The sequence below is a fragment of the Entelurus aequoreus genome, linkage group LG20 (genome assembly GCF_033978785.1).
Source record: "Entelurus aequoreus isolate RoL-2023_Sb linkage group LG20, RoL_Eaeq_v1.1, whole genome shotgun sequence".
Classification (NCBI taxonomy): Eukaryota; Metazoa; Chordata; class Actinopteri; order Syngnathiformes; family Syngnathidae; genus Entelurus; species Entelurus aequoreus.
Window position 1 is genome coordinate 33988746 of NC_084750.1, and position 17866 is coordinate 34006611.

Sequence of the window (17866 nt, forward strand, 5' to 3'; positions counted from 1 at the left end):
TTAGTTTAGGGTTGTAGCTGCCTGGAGGTGAACTTTTATTGCGGTTTTGAAGGAGGATAGAGATGCCCTTTCTTTTATACCTGTTGGGAGCGCATTCCACATTGATGTGGCATAGAAAGAGAATGAGTTAAGACCTTTGTTAGTTCGGAATTTGGGTTTAACGTGGTTAGTGGAGCTCCCCCTGGTGTTGTGGTTATGGCGGTCATTTACGTTAAGGAAGTAGTTTGACATGTACTTCGGTATCAGGGAGGTGTAGCGGATTTTATAGACTAGGCTCAGTGCAAGTTGTTTAACTCTGTCCTCCACCTTGAGCCAGCCCACTTTAGAGAAGTGGGTAGGAGTGAGGTTGGATCTGGGGTGGAGGTCTAGCAGTAACCTGACTAGCTTGTTCTGAGATGTTTGGAGTTTAGATTTGAGGGTTTTGGAGGTGCTAGGGTACCAGGAGGTGCATGCGTAATCGAAAAAGGGTTGAACAAGAGTTCCCGCCAGAATCCTTAAAGGCCTACTGAAACCCACTACTACCGACCACGCAGTCTGATAGTTTATACATCAATGATGAAATCTTAACATTATGACACATGCCAATACGGCCGGGTTAACTTATAAAGTGACATTTTAAATTTGCCGCTAAACTTCCGGTTCGAAACGCCTCTGAGGATGACGTATGCGCGTGACGTAGACCGGCGAACACGGGTATGCCTTCCACATTGAAGCCAATACGAAAAAGCTCTGTTTTCATTTCATAATTCCACAGTATTCTGGACATCTGTGTTCGTGAATCTGTTTCAATCATGTTCATTGCATTATGAAGAAGGAAGCTGAGCAAGCAAAGAAGAAAGTTGTCGGTGCGAAATGGACGTATTTTTCGAACGTAGTCAGCCACAACAGTACACAGCCGGCGCTTCTTTGTTTACATTCCCGAAAGATGCAGTCAAGATGGAAGAACTCGGATAACAGAGACTCTAACCAGGAGGACTTTTGACATCGATACACAGACGCCTGTAGAGAACTGGGATAACACCGACTCTTACCAGGATTACTTTGATTTGGATGACAAAGACGCAGACGTGCTACTGTGAGTATGCAGCTTTGGCTTCTAAACATTTGATCGCTTGACCGTATGTGCGCAACTTTTTTTTGCGTATGTACGTAACTTTTAAAAAATATATAAGCTTTATGAACCTTGGGTTAGGTGAACGGTCTTTTGGGCTGAGTGATTGTGTGTGTTGATCGGGTGTTTGAATTGTATTGGCGTGTTCTATGGAGCTAGGAGCTAGCATAGGAGCTAGCATAACACGTACCGTACCGTACGTGCGCGTCACGTACGTAACTTTTTAAAAATATATAAGCTTTATGAACCTTGGGTTAGGTGAACGGTCTTTTGGGCTGAGTGATTGTGTGTGTTGATCAGGTGTTTGAATTGTATTGGCGTGTTCTATGGAGCTAGGAGCTAGCAGAGGAGCTAGGAGCTAGCATAACAAACACGCAGGTGTTATTATGCAGGATTAATTTGTGGCATATTAAATATAAGCCCGGTTGTGCTGTGGCTAATAGAGTATATATATGTCTTGTGTTTATTTACTGTTGTAGTCATTCCCAGCTGAATATCAGGTACCGTGAGTATGCAGCCTTGGCTGCTAAACATTTGACAACTTGACCGTATGTGCGCGTCACGTACAAAACTTTTTAAAAATATATAAGCTTTATGAACCTTGGGTTAGGTGAACGGTCTTTTGGGCTGAGTGATTGTGTGTGTTGATCAGGTGTTTGAATTGTATTGGCGTGTTCTATGGAGCTAGGAGCTAGCAGAGGAGCTAGGATCTAGCATAACAAACACGCAGGTGTTTTTATGCAGGATTAATTTGTGGCATATTAAATATAAGCCTGGTTGTGTTGTGGCTAATAGAGTATATATATGTCTTGTGTTTATTTACTGTTGTAGTCATTCCCAGCTGAATATCAGGTCACCCCCGGCTCTCACAGCATCTTCCCTATCTGAATAGCTTCAACTCCCCACTAGTCCTTCACTTGCACTTTACTCATCCACAAATCTTTCATCCTCGCTCAAATTAATGGGGAAATTGTCGCTTTCTCGGTCCGAATCTCTCTCACTTCATGCGGCCATCATTGTAAACAATAGGGAACTTTGCGTATATGTTCAACTGACTACGTCACGCTACTTCCGGTAGGGGCAAGCCTTTTTTTTATCAGATACCAAAAGTTGCAATCTTTATCGTCGTTGTTCTATACTAAATCCTTTCAGCAAAAATATGGCAATATCGCGAAATGATCAAGTATGACACATAGAATAGATCTGCTATCCCCGTTTAAATAAAAAAAATTCATTTCAGTAGGCCTTTAAGGTGCTTTTGTTGACCAGAGAGGAGATTCTGTAGAGAAATCTCGTTCGTTGGTTAACCTTTTTGATTACCTTGGTTGCCATTTTATCACAGGAAAGGTTAGCCTCTAGAATGGAACCTAGGTAGGTGACCTCATCTTTCCTGGTGATAACAATGTCACCCACTTTTATGGTGAAGTCATTGACTTTCTTGAGGTTGATGTGGGACCCAAACAGGATGGATTCTGTTTTACCCAAGTGTATGGATAGCTTGTTGTCAGCAAGCCAGGTGCAAGTTCTACTTAGCTCAGCACTGAAGATTTTCTCCACCTGTGACTTGTCCTTGCCGGATACCAGCAAGGCAGAGTCATCCGCAAACAAAAACAATTCACAGTCGCATGCCGATGACATGTCGTTTATGTATATTAGGAACAGTAAAGGTCCCAATATACTGCCTTGGGGGACTCCACAGCTCACCGAGAGGGGGGGGTACACGGTGCCGTTCACCTCTACCACCTGCTCCCTCCCCTCCAAGTAAGATTGCATCCAGCTCCATGAGTTTTTGTTAAATCCGATTGCTCTGAGCTTATCCAACAGTATAGCATGGTTAGCTGTGTCAAAGGCCTTCTGAAGGTCCAGCATGACAATGCCGCAGTATTTGCCCACGTCCACCTCATGTTTGATGTGGTCGGTCAGATAGAGAAGGCATGTGTCAGTGGAGTGGTTAGTTCTGAAGCCGGATTGGAATTTGTACATGAGTTTATTAGTGGCAAGGTAACTATCGACCTGTTCATAAACAATTTTTTCCATTACTTTCGAAATGGAACTGAGAATAGAAACAGGTCGGTAGTTGCCAGGTTCCAATTTGCTTCCTTTTTTAAAGAGGGGAGTTACTCTTGCAATCTTAAAATCTTTTGGTACTTGGCCATGTGTAATTGATAGGTTTATTATGTGCGTGATGATCGGGGCAATGATGGAGGCAGAGTCCCTGAGGAATCTGGAGGGAATATTATCAAGGCCGGTGGCCTTGTTAGGGTGGAGCGCGCTCAATTTTTGAAACACCTCATCAGCTGTGACCATTTCTAATTTGAAATCATCGTTGGATACTCCTAGCTTTCTGTAGAAGGCTTTAATGTGTTCTACACCAACGCGACCAGAGTGGTGGGACAGCTTGTTGACAAGGGTTGTGGCTATGCTGGTGAAAAAGATGTTAAGTCTGCTAGCTACCTCCATTTTGTCTGTAATGAGGGAGTCACCCTCCTTGATGCTGATGTTGGTGAGTCTTGTTTTAAGTTTCTGGCTGCAACCAGGAAGCTGGTTGTTGAGAATTTTCCAGAGCTCACATGGCTTATTTGTGTTTTCCTCTATTTTGTCGTTAATGTAATTTTTTTTAAAGGATTTAGTCAGGTTGGTTGACTTATTTCTTAATTTATTGCATTGCTTTTTGAGAGTTGAAAGGAGTAATTTGAGGTTGATATTATTGGGTTGTTTATCTACTTCTGTTTTACATTTTTGGTATTCAGAGTATTTCCTGTCTCTGTCTTTTATGGCAGCTAATAGGTCCGGATTCATCCATGGTTCCGAGCGGGCTTTGATCCTGACTGTTTTCACGGGAGCCATGTCATTTAGTATCTTTAGGAACGCCGTTTTGAAGCGATCCCAAGCAACATCGACCAGGTTGCTCGCGAGCACAGGGGACCAGTCCCACTCATCTAATTTTAAATTGAAATTGTCATTGGAGTATTTTTTGAGGGATCTGGATTGGGCTGTTATGTGGCCATTGGCTTTAGGTTTAGCTATTTTGCGGGTGCAGAAGGTTAGATAGTGGTCGCTAAGACCACAGATCATGACCCCACTATTTTTTATTTTAGGCCGGTCTGAAGTGAGAATGAGATCTATGGTTGATTGGGTGGAATCACACACCCTTGTAGGTAGCGCTATTAGCTGGGAAAGACCGTGCAGATTACAAAACTTGCTGAAGGATCTGAAGACAGGCGCATCTTTGCGTTGAATATCTGTGTTCAGATCCCCAGTTATAATTTTCTCCACGTTGTCCAAGAATTCTTCCAAAACCCCATAGAAATCACTCTGATTAGGGGGTCTATAAACAGTCCCTATTAGTACCGACTTAGCGTTTTTAAATTTGATTTCAGCCCACACAGATTCCAGGTCATTGTGGTTAAGATCAGTGCGAGTTATGTATTTAATATCTTGGTGAATATACATACAAACGCCCCCACCGTGTTTATTCCTGTCCTTTCTGATAACCGAAAAGTTTTCTATTTCTATCTCTGAGTCAGAAATACTTTGATCAAATTTGGTTTCAGAGAAACACAAGATTTTTACCTTCGTGTTGAGGAACATTTCTCTGATTTGGTCGAGTTTGGCTCCAGAGAGGCTGTTCACATTAAGGTGGATGATGTGTAGTCCACTGGAACCAAAAAGGGCATCAGAGTCCGCTGTGTTGTGGTACAGACCAGAAAAGTTGTTGGTTATTATTGCTGTTGAAGTTGAAGAACAGAAGGAAGAGAAAGGAGAGCGAGAGAGAGGCATATTGTTCTTCCTCCAGGTGAAGGGGGAGGGAGGGGGAGGGCCGGAGTTGGAGAGGGGGAGAGGGGGATGCCAGGTAGGGTTGCTGCGGGTGGATTTCCTTTTGGCGGGCTTTTTTGAAGACAAAGAGAACAACAAAAATGTTTTTGTAAAGGCGCCTCTAAATCCAGTGTATGCCGCGTGGACCCCCGCCATCTCGTGCAGTTCCCCGCCATCACCGATGGCTGGGACGCCGTCCGCCGCCGCGTCGTTCACCGCCGCTGAGTCGCTGCCTTCTCTGATGACTGGGTCGTCCTCCAACGCCGCCGCCGAGCCTCCGACCGTGTCGATGAACGGGGCGAAGTCCTCCGCCGAGCCGCCGACCGCTGGAGCACAGGTGAGCTTGAGCTGAGATGAGCCGGTAGCTGAGTTAGCTTCGATGGCGACGCTAGCAGTAGCATTGCTAGTCTTCGCCACTCGGGACAACATTAACCGTGTTGCTACAGGTCCAGGGTTGAGTTCAGTGTCTCCTGATAGTAGAAGTAATAGTAGTATTATTGACTTTCTGTCTATCCTTCCAGTCAGGGGCATGTTCACTTTGCCTCGATGTGCAGTCAAGCACGATGCTAACACGTTAGCTCCAAAACCAAGGTGCTTCGCCGTTGTATTGTCGTGGAGATAAAAGTCACTATGGATGTCCATTTCGCGTTCTTGACTCTCATTTTCAAGAGGGTGAAGTATCCGAGGAGGTTTAAAATATAAATCCGTGATCCACAGTACAAAAAGGACGAAGTGTGGGATAATCCGAGCAGTTGTTTGAATTCCCGATCGGGAGCGAAAGACCACTCATCTCGGCGTCCTACGTGAAAAAAAAGCTAACTGCTACACTGCAGTTACATGTTAAAAGCCATGGAAACAGTTTGTTTAAACCTTTTTGTTTACAGTCTAAAGTGTGAAATATTGTACAAATATTTACGAAAGTAATAGGAGAATTTGTATCACTTTATTTTCTAGTTTTCACCGTTATGTCAATTGAGAATTGTTGGAAGTAACTGCTGAAAATTGCAACAACATTGTTTTCTTTGGCCCCTTCTACACTAAACCGGCTTAGGTTATCTAGGGCAAATCCCGCCTAACCTTATCCGTGTACACACACACAATGGTCGTTTAAGACCCCCTCCGTCAGCCGGCGCAACGCGACCTAATACACACGCGTGAAAAATGTGCACGTCATAGTCACATTCAGTGTTGCTTTGTGTGCAAGTTCTTAAATGAAATTTAGCTTATCTGAACAAAATCCAGTGTTGTGGTATTTCAATTAACTGGAATCCAGTGTGCTGTGGGGTCCTATTGTAGTGAATCACACCTGAGCCATCATAAATTAATCAAATCTTTATTGGAAAGTACACAATGTGACAAAGAACATTTTACAACAATCAAACTAGGGATATAGATATCTGATCAGGACACTCCTCACTCTTTTGCCATTACCTTCATTGTCCATTCGTTTTTGGTGACTTTATATACTCTGGACCTAGACGTTAGGTCGGCGACATACATGGCGGACATTAACACATTAACTGATACAGTCTGCTTTGCCAGTCCAAAAGCATTCGCCGTTTTCCGTAGTCTTCCCTCGACGGCCAGTTAATAAAAAGCACAACAAGCTACCTTTTTTATCACATCCACGGTAGCCCGCATTCTCGTTGTCTCTCCTTCGACAAATGGACAAAGTTTTTCGGTAAGTAGAATCACAGCTGACATTAGAAAGTTATTTTGCCATCTGAGAAGTGTTGTATCCCAAATAGTTGCAATCGCTTTCTCTTAAGGTAGTCATGTGTGCTTTCCTTAAGCGTCTGTACAGACGGAAGGAGAAACACGGGCATGTCTGGATGACTCGCCTTCATATTTCCAGTGTTTACCTCCGAGTTACGAAACCGCTTTATTATGAAGCTGGCTGTGGCGCGTTCTTTCTGACGTCACTTCCTGTGTGGGGCGCTGTCTTTCTGGCGTCACTTCCTCTCCGAACTCAGTTTGTAAACGATCAATGAGTCCATACAAAACAAAGAGCCGGAGATTCAAGAAATACACGGCGCACTTACCCGTGTAAAAATTGTCTGAGGGGGGAACCTTAAACATTGTTTTAGTGTGGCTGAAACGGGGCTTAGGCTAAATAGTTATTGGTTTAAGGGGTTATCCGGCTTAGTGTAGACATGGCCTTTGGCGACGGTTTAAGTCGGCGTTTCAACACTGCACGAGAACACTACAAATACATCGACCGATAGTGTGCATTGTAGCTCCTCCCACGTGACACGATTCAACCAATCAAATTGTTCATTTTAAAGCCGCTTTGCAAGTGGTGCCGAGGTCAACTTTTTTCATATAACATGCTTATTTATGCCCAGGACATCCACCGTTTGACCTATGGAAATACTACTTTCACAATCAGTGTTTGGCTCGGAGAATGTCAGTCTGTCTCCAAAAAACATGGAATTTTTGCCTTCAAATGAAAGATAAGAAGAGGCGTACCAGCTTGTGTTAGGTCCGGCAGGAATCACATGGTACATGTTTCTCATCAAACATTCTTGAACTCCTGCAGCAAAGGACAGGAGAGGATTCCATCTGAGAAGCTGCACTAAATTGAGGATGGGTCTTTAAAAGTGTGTTAGGTTAGGTTCATCAATACATTTATTTGATTAGTTATGGATTAAATTGTGCAAACCTTTTTGAAGCCATAATTGGTAATATTGCCTCCCTTTAGTTGCCCTTTAGGCTCTTTAACATTCAGTCAGGCAATAATAAGTTGACATTTTCTGTCTGCAGGGCAAGAAAATGTCATACTCTCACCTTTTTATTTTTTTTACACCACTTATTAGCCTTACTTGTTTCTTCCAGATTATTGTGCTATGGAACTGCGACAAGCCCCTCCCTGCCAAGCACCGCTGGCCCGCCACCTCTGTGCCAGTCATCGTCATCGAAGGCGAGAACAAGGTAAGGCTTCTAATTAGGTGACCTGCAATGTTCATATTTTTTTGCAGTGCTAAGATACAGTATCGTTTTTTTTGTTTGTTTTACAGCATTTAATAGAGTAACTAGAAGTTAATGAGTTTCAATTTGTGCTGCACTGTTTCCACTAAAGGACAGTTTGGTGGTTTTAATTAAAACAGGCTGAAGCATATTGTGTGGAAAGATAAGAACCTAATTATGGGTAAGTGGGAACATAGTTGTTTTCATTTGTCATACGGCAATATTAAATCACTTAAAGAGAGCGACAACATCCTTATTTTTCTGTTAAGTGAGTGCAATGAATGTACACTCAGCAGATAAGATGCAATCAGGATTTTTTATTCAGCTTTTTTTTAAGAGTCTGGTTTTACAGTGCATGTACGACCGGGTAAATCAGGTTTTGGTTCTTTTTTTTTTAAGGTGCAGATTGGGGCAGCAGATCATTCCCGACACGTTTGAGTCAGGAGATGTTGGGGCAGGGGGCGGGGTCAAAGGTGTCGGAGTGTACAATAATTGAGTGAAGACTTTTTTTCATATTTACCGTATTTTTTGGACCATATGGCGCACCACATTAAAAGGCGCACTGCCGATGAGCTATTCAGGTCTATTTTCATACAAAAGGCGCACCGGAGTATAAGGCCCATTAAAGAGGTCATATTATGATTTTTTTAATTGAAAACACTACCTTGTGGCCTACATAACATGTAATTTTGGTTCTTTGGGGGAAATAGATTATGTTTTACAGGCTATCTTCAAGTAGCTTTCTGAGCGTTTCTTCAGCATGCGCCGTATTGTGGGCGGTCTTATTTACGTGGCTCACCTTCGACAGCGTCTTCTCCCCGTCATTTTTGTTGTAGCGGTGTGGCGCGCAAGGACGGGAGTGGAAGATGTGTCAAAAGATGGAGCTAACTGTTTTAATGACATTCAGACTTTACTTAAATCAACATCGGAGCAGCATTTTCTCATCCGTGGCTCAATAATGCAACATCAACACCGGAAATGTGTCCCGTGAAAAACTGTCCGACCAAAACCCTCTAATAACTAAAGTTCCGTGGGTGAATTATGTAAACTCACTACAGTTTTTAGAGCTTTGATAGCTAGTCTACTGACAGATATAAGTAAGAACTTTACGCTACTTTATATTAGAAATGGCAACAGCGGAAGATGAATGCCACATAAGAAGGTAGAGAAAAAGAAGAAGCTTATGAGTACGGCGTATGGTGGCATACGCGCGTTAGGGCTGGGCGATAAAACAATAACAATATATATCGCGATAGACATGTGATCAATATCAATATAAAATGGCGTCGATAGAACGTTTGATAATTTCACCGTGTTCTGTTAGAAAAAAATAGGAAGAAAGGCGGAGCCGTAACCGCACGGCATTCTGGGGGGTGTAGGCAGAGGAAGGGCTTTGGCCTCTCGACCTATCATGGCCGAGCCTGAACCACAAGGCATTCTGGGAAATGCTAACAGGAAAGAAAAAAAAGCAACGGCTAGCTGACGACGAGGAGTGAAACGAAACGGGAATATGAGTGCGGCAGCACGAGAGGAAATTTTAAATAAAAAAGGAAACGTCATGTCACCAGTTTGGCAGTATTTTGGATTTTTTAAAATCAGATACGAATCGGAGTAATACTGTCTGCAGACTTTGCAAGGTCGTCGTCCCGACCAAGTCTGGGAACACGACAAACTTATTTTACCACCTGAGCCGCTCTCACCCGCTGGAGTACAGCAGTATCAAACAGCCACAACCATCTACATCAGCCGGTGCAAGTGGAACAGCACCGAAGCGGCAACAACAGACCACCATCGTCTCGATGGTGGTCTGTTGTTGCCGCAGACAGTATTACTCGGCAGCAGTGCCATACGACAAAAATTCAAAACGTTATAAAGAAATAACGGATGCAGTGGTGTATCAATTAGCGAAGGACATGCTACCGCTCAGCATAGTTGAGAAGTCTGGGTACAAGAATCTCATACACGTGCTCGACCCCCGTTATGTTCTACCTGGCCGAAAAGCATTTTTCCAAGACAGCTATTCCTAAGCTTTACACAATGTGCAGGGAATCCGTGGAAAAGGAGATACTGAAGTTGGTTTGATTTTTCCATAAATGACTGAAGAGGGTAACAGGTTTGTTTTGTCACAGATGTTCAGACGCAAGTTTATTCCGATGTTTACAATATTCTGTAAGACATGTTTGTTTCTGCTTGCTTAATGTGACCGTTATTTATTTGCATATATTGTTACCAATATGGCTTTAAAGCCTGAGTTGTACACTACTAATTTCTTAATTACAATACTTTCAATCAATCAATCAATGTTTATTTATATAGCCCTAAATCACAAGTGTCTCAAAGGGCTGCACAAGCCACAACGACATCCTCGGTACAGAGCCCACATACTTTGCACATTTTGTTGGATTAAGCATTTATTTAATGTCAATATTTGCACATCGACCAGTATTTTCATTTATTTGACTGTTTTTCATAATGCTGACCTCGTTCTAAAGGTTAAAGGTTATATTTAAAATAAAAGTATTTAAATTCAGCCTTTTTTCTCCTGGTCTTTATTTAGAATAGTTTTTTTTGTTTTTTTTATGAATAATTATCGATATCGACTGATATGAAACACTTATATCGTGATACATTTTTTAGTCATATCGCCCAGCCCTAACGCGCGTACATTTTCAGGACTTATGCAGATCCCAAATACACATCAGAAGGTAGGAAAAGTTGGTTTTGCATAATACTGCGAAACGAAACGCCAGGTAACATGTCGGCTAATAGGTGCCATTTTGCGGTCCTTATACACACACTATAATAATACTCGTATGTTTAATGCGCCGACAATCCATCAAGCGGTGCGACTTCATCAATCAATCAACCAATCAATGTTTACTTATATAGCCCTAAATCACGAGTGTCTCAAAGGTCTGCACAAGCCACAACGACATCCTCGGCTCAGATCCCACATCAGGGCAAGAAAAAACTCAACCCAATGGGATTGCAATGAGAAACCTTGGAGGGGTCCGCAGATTTGGGGGGACCAGATCAAGTGGTCTAAAAGGGGAGTCTATTTAAAGGCTAGAGTATACAAATTAGTTTTAAGATGGGACTTAAATGCTTCTACTGAGGTAGCATCTCTAACTGTTACCGGGAGGGCATTCCAGAGTACTGGAGCCCGAATAGAAAACGCTCTATAGCCCGCAGACTTTTTTGGGGCTGTGGCAATCACTAATAAGCCGGAGTTCTTAGAATGCAGATTTCTTGCCGGGACATATGGTACAATACAGTCAGCAAGATAGGATGGAGCTAGACCGCTTAGTAATTTATACGTAAGTAGTAAAACCTTTAAGTCACATCTTAAGTGCACAGGAAGCCAGTGCAAGTGAGCCAGTATAGGCGTAATATGATCAAACTTTCTTGTTCTTGTCAAAAGTCCAGCAGCCGCATTTTGTACCAACTGTAATCTTTTAATGCTAGACATAGGGAGACCCGAAAATAATACGTTACAGTAATCGAGACGAGACGTAACCAACGCATGAATAATGATCTCAGCGTCACTGGTGGACAAAATTTTACAAATTTTAGCGATATTACGGAGATGAAAGAAGGCCGTTTTAGTAACACTCAATGTGTGACTGTGAGTTGGGTCGAAGATGATACCCAAATTCTTTAGAGTCGCCTTGTGTAATTGTTTGGTTGTCAAATGTTAAGGTGGTATTATTAAATAAATGTCGGTGTCTAGCAGGACCGATAATCAGCATTTCCGTTTTCTCAGCGTTGAGTTGCAAAAAGTTAGCGGGCATCCATTGTTTAATTTCATTTAGACACGCCTCCAGCTGACTACAATCCGGCGTGTTGGTCAGCTTTAGGGGCATGTAGAGTTGGGTGTCATCAGCATAACAGTGAAAGCTAACACTGTATTTGCGTATGATGTCACCCAGCGGCAGCATGTAGATAGGCTTCATAGCTTACCGAAGTCGTACTTAAAACATTTTGACAGATTTTTGAGTGCCGTGTGTAATGTTCTATATTCTCAATGGAACATGTAAAGTTTTGGTGTTGTTTACTGCCATCATATTGCAGTCTACACATATCTCTTATGTATGACTGCCATCTACTGGTCACACTTATCATTACACCATGTACTGAATAAAATTGCTTCGAGGTCAGTAAGCACAACCAGAATTATGCTGTACATTAGGCGCACTGGCGATTTTTGAGAAAATGAAAGGATTTTAAGTGCGCCTTTTAGGAAAAATAAGGTATGTTAGTCTTATTCAAAAATGTAATACATACATTTTTGTCCTAATAATTCTGCAGACAATAGCCCGTAATGACAATGTGATTTTAATTTTTATTATTTTAACATTTTGCAGTGTATTGAAGATGAATCCCATCCAACATGAAGGAGCTTGAGATGTGCTCCCAAGAGAAATGGGCCAAACTGCCCTAAGATAGTTGAGCCAAGCTTGTGGCATCATATTCAAAAATACTTGAGGCCGTAATTGCTGCCAAAGATGTATCAACAAAGTATTGAGCAAAGACTCTGAATACTTATATAGGTGTGATTTTTGTAGTTTGGTTTAGTTTGAATAAGTTTGCACAATTAAAAAAAAAAATGACATTGTCATTATGGGGTATTATGTTTTTACCGGATTGTGTTAATATGGAGGACAAAAATGTATTCTATTATTAAATAAGGCCTTAACATAACAAAATGTCGAAAAAGTGAAGCGCTATGAATACTTTCCGGATGTACTGTACCAACCCAAAACACACACCTGTGTCTTTTGTAATGTATTAGTGCTAATAAGTACTACATTAAACCTAATATATATTGATGGACACAGTTAAAAAAAGTATACTTTCAAATTGTGATGTTGCAAAATTGTGGTGTCGTACTCTGTTTAGCGGTCCTTAAACGCACCATAAAAAACCCTTTGTGTTATATTCCTCTGAGTATAGAACGATCACTCTGTTCTAAGAGAGCACAGCTTGTAGGTTTAATGTGTTTGCATACGTTTACATTGGGATATGTCCTTTCTTAACGGGGAACGACGTTAATGTCTCTTGCTTTCATGTTAGCATTTAAGCTCGCACCAGTCCATCCATGAGTTTATCTAAGTGCAGTTATCATCAATACTGTTTATCGGTACCTCCCTACTAGGGTTGTACCGTATACCTGTACTAATAAAGTACCGCAGTACTAATGAATTAAAAACGAAACTATACTGCCTTTGAAAAATACCTGTCCATTTTTCATTAGCATATTGCATTGCGGCAGTGACGTATAGAGCTGAGGCGCATGATGTTGAGTGTGTCAGCACCAGTGTTCTGAAAATTACTTTTAAAAAGTAATTAATTATAGTTACTTGTTACTTTAACATAAAATTAATTGAATTACTAACAAAATTACTTTTAAATAAATAAAAAATCATGGCCTGTTGCCAAGTGACGTGTGACGTCATTGAGGGTTTCAACGGAGCTGTGTTTTTTAGCTTTAGCCGATAACAGTGGCAGTTCTTTTGAATCTTTTCACCGGATTGTGGTACCTCTGGTTGATAAATAGATTGAATGTGCTTTGATGGTTGTCCTATCTTCTTGTCAACAAACAGTGTATTGCATGGATGGCAAATTTGTCACTTCAATCATTGATTCATTGTTCATTACTCCCATGTTGTTGTCTGCTGTGTCAGGGTTCATTTTAGTGCGGTGCTGCTTGTTGCTTTCACTGAGTAAAAAGATCACTCCTGCGTTGAACTTGCAGCACTTATGTCGCTGTCTTGTTGTTGACATAAAACCACATCAAAAGTAGCGTGCCACGTTACATCAAGCTATCGCTGACAGCGTCGGAATGACCCTAAATCAGATCACTTGTTACTAGTTAAAGTAATGGCGTTACTAACACTGGTCAACACGCAAAGTGCATACAAGCAAAAACAGTGTGGAGAGGAAAATGGCAAAAACGGCAATTCTACTGGTTAATAAAGAGGGGTGCGTTAAGTCGAGGTCCACGTTAATCAATTCATGGTATGGTTACATTGTTTAATGCATCCAGCGGGGCATCACAACAAAATTAGGCATAATAATGTGTTAATTCCACGACTGTATATATCGGTATCGGTTGATATCGGAATCGGTAATTAAGAGTTGGACAATATCGGAATATTGGATATCGGCAAAGAAGCCATTATTGGACATCTCTAATTATCACCTTTGCTTCCAACATTGGTAAACATTTAAATAACAATCATCCAGACCTGCACGAGGAGTTTAAAGATAATGTAGTTCACCAGCTCCACTGTATTGCACATATAGATATGTAGACGCGCACACAGCTGGTTAGCCTGTTGCCAATTATTAGTACAGTCCAACCCGCCCACGTAACATAAACTAATGCAAGTGGAATGACTGAATGTTGTTACAAATTGCTAAAATGTGTGTTAGACTTAAGTGATTTGAGTTAGAATTAAGTGATAAATTTGGATCACAACAAATAGATTTGTCGCTACCCTTTGCCTTCGCTCATAAACACATTATAATGGGACTGAAGTGTCAATGGCATTGTAACTCTGCTTCTTACACACACTTCGTACGCTGGATCTGTCAGAATGTTTTCGCAACTTGAAACACTTGAAACTATTTCTGGCCTTATTGGAGACTCCAACTCAACAAAAAAAATGACATGCACATATGCCATCCCTTGCTCCTCATTATTCTTGAGTAGTATTGTTACGCCCCCAGTGTAGTTCTGTGTGTTGTTGCTTGTGCTGTGGCTCCATCTTGTGGTCGAATACACTTACTGTAGGTATTGCAGTTGGATAAAGTACTTCCTTTTGCTGCTGTCTCGAACCGGAAGTAGAAAGGTCATCTGCTAGTTGTCGACAAATTCTCATCCACCTCTTCAACAAGGCTTGTAAGTGTACAATATCGACTAAACAACGCACACTGACTTAATGGTTACACATTAGGTGTCTGTAGTAGTGTTCTTATGCATATTTCATACGTGCTATTGATACGCCATTAAGCTAATGTTGTTAGCATTGGGCTAACATGCTGTATCAATGCTATTATTCAGACTGTTTAGCTGAATGGAGAGCTAGCTTCAGCAGCCAGTGGGTAGCTTAAGGAGAAGATTGTTTTTACTTCAGACTTTGAGAGAGGAGTGTTTCAATTTATTCTAAGCAAGAACACTTTTCATTTTGAATGATGATGTGGAGCAAGGATTTTCAATTGCATTGTTTTAGGGGCTACATTTCCAGAAAGCTAAGGACCAAGGGGCTGGGCTTCTACTTTCACTATTATTTTTATTTTTTATATCCCAGACAACCAATGTCCTCCACAGTAGCCATTTGATTTTGGTATATTTATATTGTCAGAGTTACAGGAGCTCTCTGCTGTTTTTAAGGAAGTTCTGCAAAAAAGCTTATCAAAGATCATATTTAGGACAGCTCTGTAGTGTTTTCAAGAATCTGCTGCAGTTATGTGAGTCTCCTAGTAGTTGAAAAAGACTCGATGAAAAAAAAGAGGACTTAAAACGGAACCTTGAGGAACACCACTCGTGTAACCAAAGAATTTGGAACAATTGACTACTGACTGCATCTGAAGTAAACAAACACATTAGTTACATAAATCACATTTTAAAAAATAACTGCAAAAAAGGAGAGGACTTAAAGGAGTGCCTTGAGGAGCACCTCAGTTCTAGAAATTACAAGTTTAGACCCCCGTCTTCTGTGTTTGCTAGCAAAGTTAAAATGTCATTGCAAGGATCTGCTAATGTGTTTACAGAGGTCCAAGTTCCTCTAAGCCAGTGTTTTTCCACCTTTTTTGAGCCAAGGCACATTTTTTGCGTTGAAAAAGTCCGGAGGCACACCACCAGTAGAAATCATTAAAAAACGAAACTCAGTTGACAGCAAAAAGTCGTTGTCGCAATTGTCGGATATGACTTTAAACCATAACCAACCATGCATCAATATAGCTCTTTTCTCAAAGTAGGTGTACTGTCACGACCTGTCACATCACGCCCTGACTTATTTTGAGCTTTTTTGCTGTTTTCCTGTGTAGTGTTTTAGTTTTTGTCTTGCGCTCCTATTTTGGTGGCTTTTTCTCTTTTTTTGGTATTTTCCTATAGCAGTTTCATGTCTTCCTTTGAGCGATATTTGCCGCATCTACTTTGTTTTAGTGATCATGAATATTTCAGTTGTTTTTATCCTTCTTTGTGGGGACATTGTTGATTGTCATGTCATGTTCGGATGTACTTTGTGGACGCCGTCTCTGCTCCACAGTAAGTCTTTGCTGTCGTCCAGCATTCTGTTATTGTTTACTTTGTAGCCAGTTCAGTTTTAGTTTTGTTTTGCATAGCCTCTCCAAAGCTTTAATGCCTTTTCCTAGGGGCGCTCACTGTTTGTTTATTTTTGGTTTAAGCATTAGCCTTTTTTTTACCTGCACACTGCCCCTCGCTGTTTCCGACATCTACAAAGTAATTAGCTACCGGCTGCCACCTACTGATATGGAAGAGTATTACACGGCTACTGTGCCGAGCTCTAGACAGCACCGACACTCAACAACAATACATAATTTGCAGACTAAAATGACTGGTTTGCAAAACATATTTTTAACCCAAATAGGTAAAATTACATCATCTCCCACGGCACACCAGACTGTGTCTCACGGCACACTAGCCGCGGCACAGTGGTTGAAAAACACTGCTCTAAACAACAGGAGCACTCTACTGTTTTTAGGAATTTGCTGGAAAAATGTGTGTTTTAAACTGAAGTCAGGGGCCGGAATGATGTCATTCCCGGGCCGGATTTGGCCCCTGTGCCAACATTTGAATAGTCCTGCTGTAGAGGTTTGCTGAGGTAATGTCGTGTATTTGTGTGCTCATGCACTGCAATTTCAACCCAATTTTGCTAACTGCTAATTAGTGGTGCCTAATGGGGTATGTGCATGTGAAGCTACAGCTGTACGTCTCTCAAAAAAAGCCCTTTTTTATTCTCTTTTGTGCTACATTTGCTTCAAACGACCGTGTCCAGCTGTTTCCAAAATCTGTCTGGCCTTCAGCGCCGTGCGTACGGCTTGCAAAGATAGTTACCTCCCCGCCGGCCTTGAAGCTGAGCGCCACAGATTGAGTGACATGAAACAAATACTGTTTGGGGTGCAGGCTTTTCAAAAGCTTTGTTGACAGAAAGAAAGAGAAAATGCGCCCTAAAAATGTGAGCACTGACGGGCTGGTGAGAATCTCGATGGTGGCTTAATGTGTCCGACACACACCCACGGTCCTTTCTCCTGCTGCTCCCCTTTAAAGCGCTGCAAGGCAGATTCCTACTGTAAGAGCTCACATTCCATGAGGGCACCAGGAAGCCCCAGGCTAATATGTCGCACTTCTAACGTTACAAACCACCTGGGGTTTGGCAACACCCCCTTTTTTTCTTCTTTATCTCTGCTCTGTTTGTCTCACTGTCACATTTTTAAGAAAAAAAAGTTATTTTATTAATTTTTTTACAAAATAGTGCCGCCAAATCCAATACAAGGAATATTAATTTAAGTAAAAATAGCATCATTGACTTAAATAATAATATACATTTGTCAAGTTTTCCTGTACTTGGGGTGAGAGACTAGCTGATTCACATATACTGTGGGTGTCAAAAAAAATGGCGGTTCTTATTTGTAATGATTTCTTAATCAGCTCAGAAAAATCGATAAAAATGTTTTTATTTATTTATTTTTTAATCTGTCCTGTCCGGCCACTCAGGCAAATCATATTAATGATGCAGATGCTCATATCTGCTGTACATATTTACTTTAGAAAAGAGAAGTGTGGGATACAACTCTTGTTGTCTTATTTGTGTTTGACTTTATTAAATGTTTGGGTAGAATTGTATTAAACAAAACCAGTATTTTTTAAAGTAATATATACCGTATTTTTCGGACTATAAGTCGCTCCGGAGTATAAGTCGCACCAGCCGAAAATGCATAATAAAG

At 41.3% G+C, this 17866-nt stretch overlaps 1 protein-coding gene across 1 annotated transcript in view; it reads left to right on the forward strand.

The window, feature by feature from the left end:
* Positions 1 to 17866, forward strand: part of ext1b (exostosin glycosyltransferase 1b) — a 380067-nt gene that overhangs the window by 342372 nt on the left and 19829 nt on the right. Inside the window, exon 7 of the mRNA XM_062029979.1 lies at positions 7763 to 7858. Coding sequence (XP_061885963.1) covers positions 7763 to 7858 — 96 coding nt within the window. The remainder of the gene's footprint in view (positions 1 to 7762; positions 7859 to 17866) is intronic.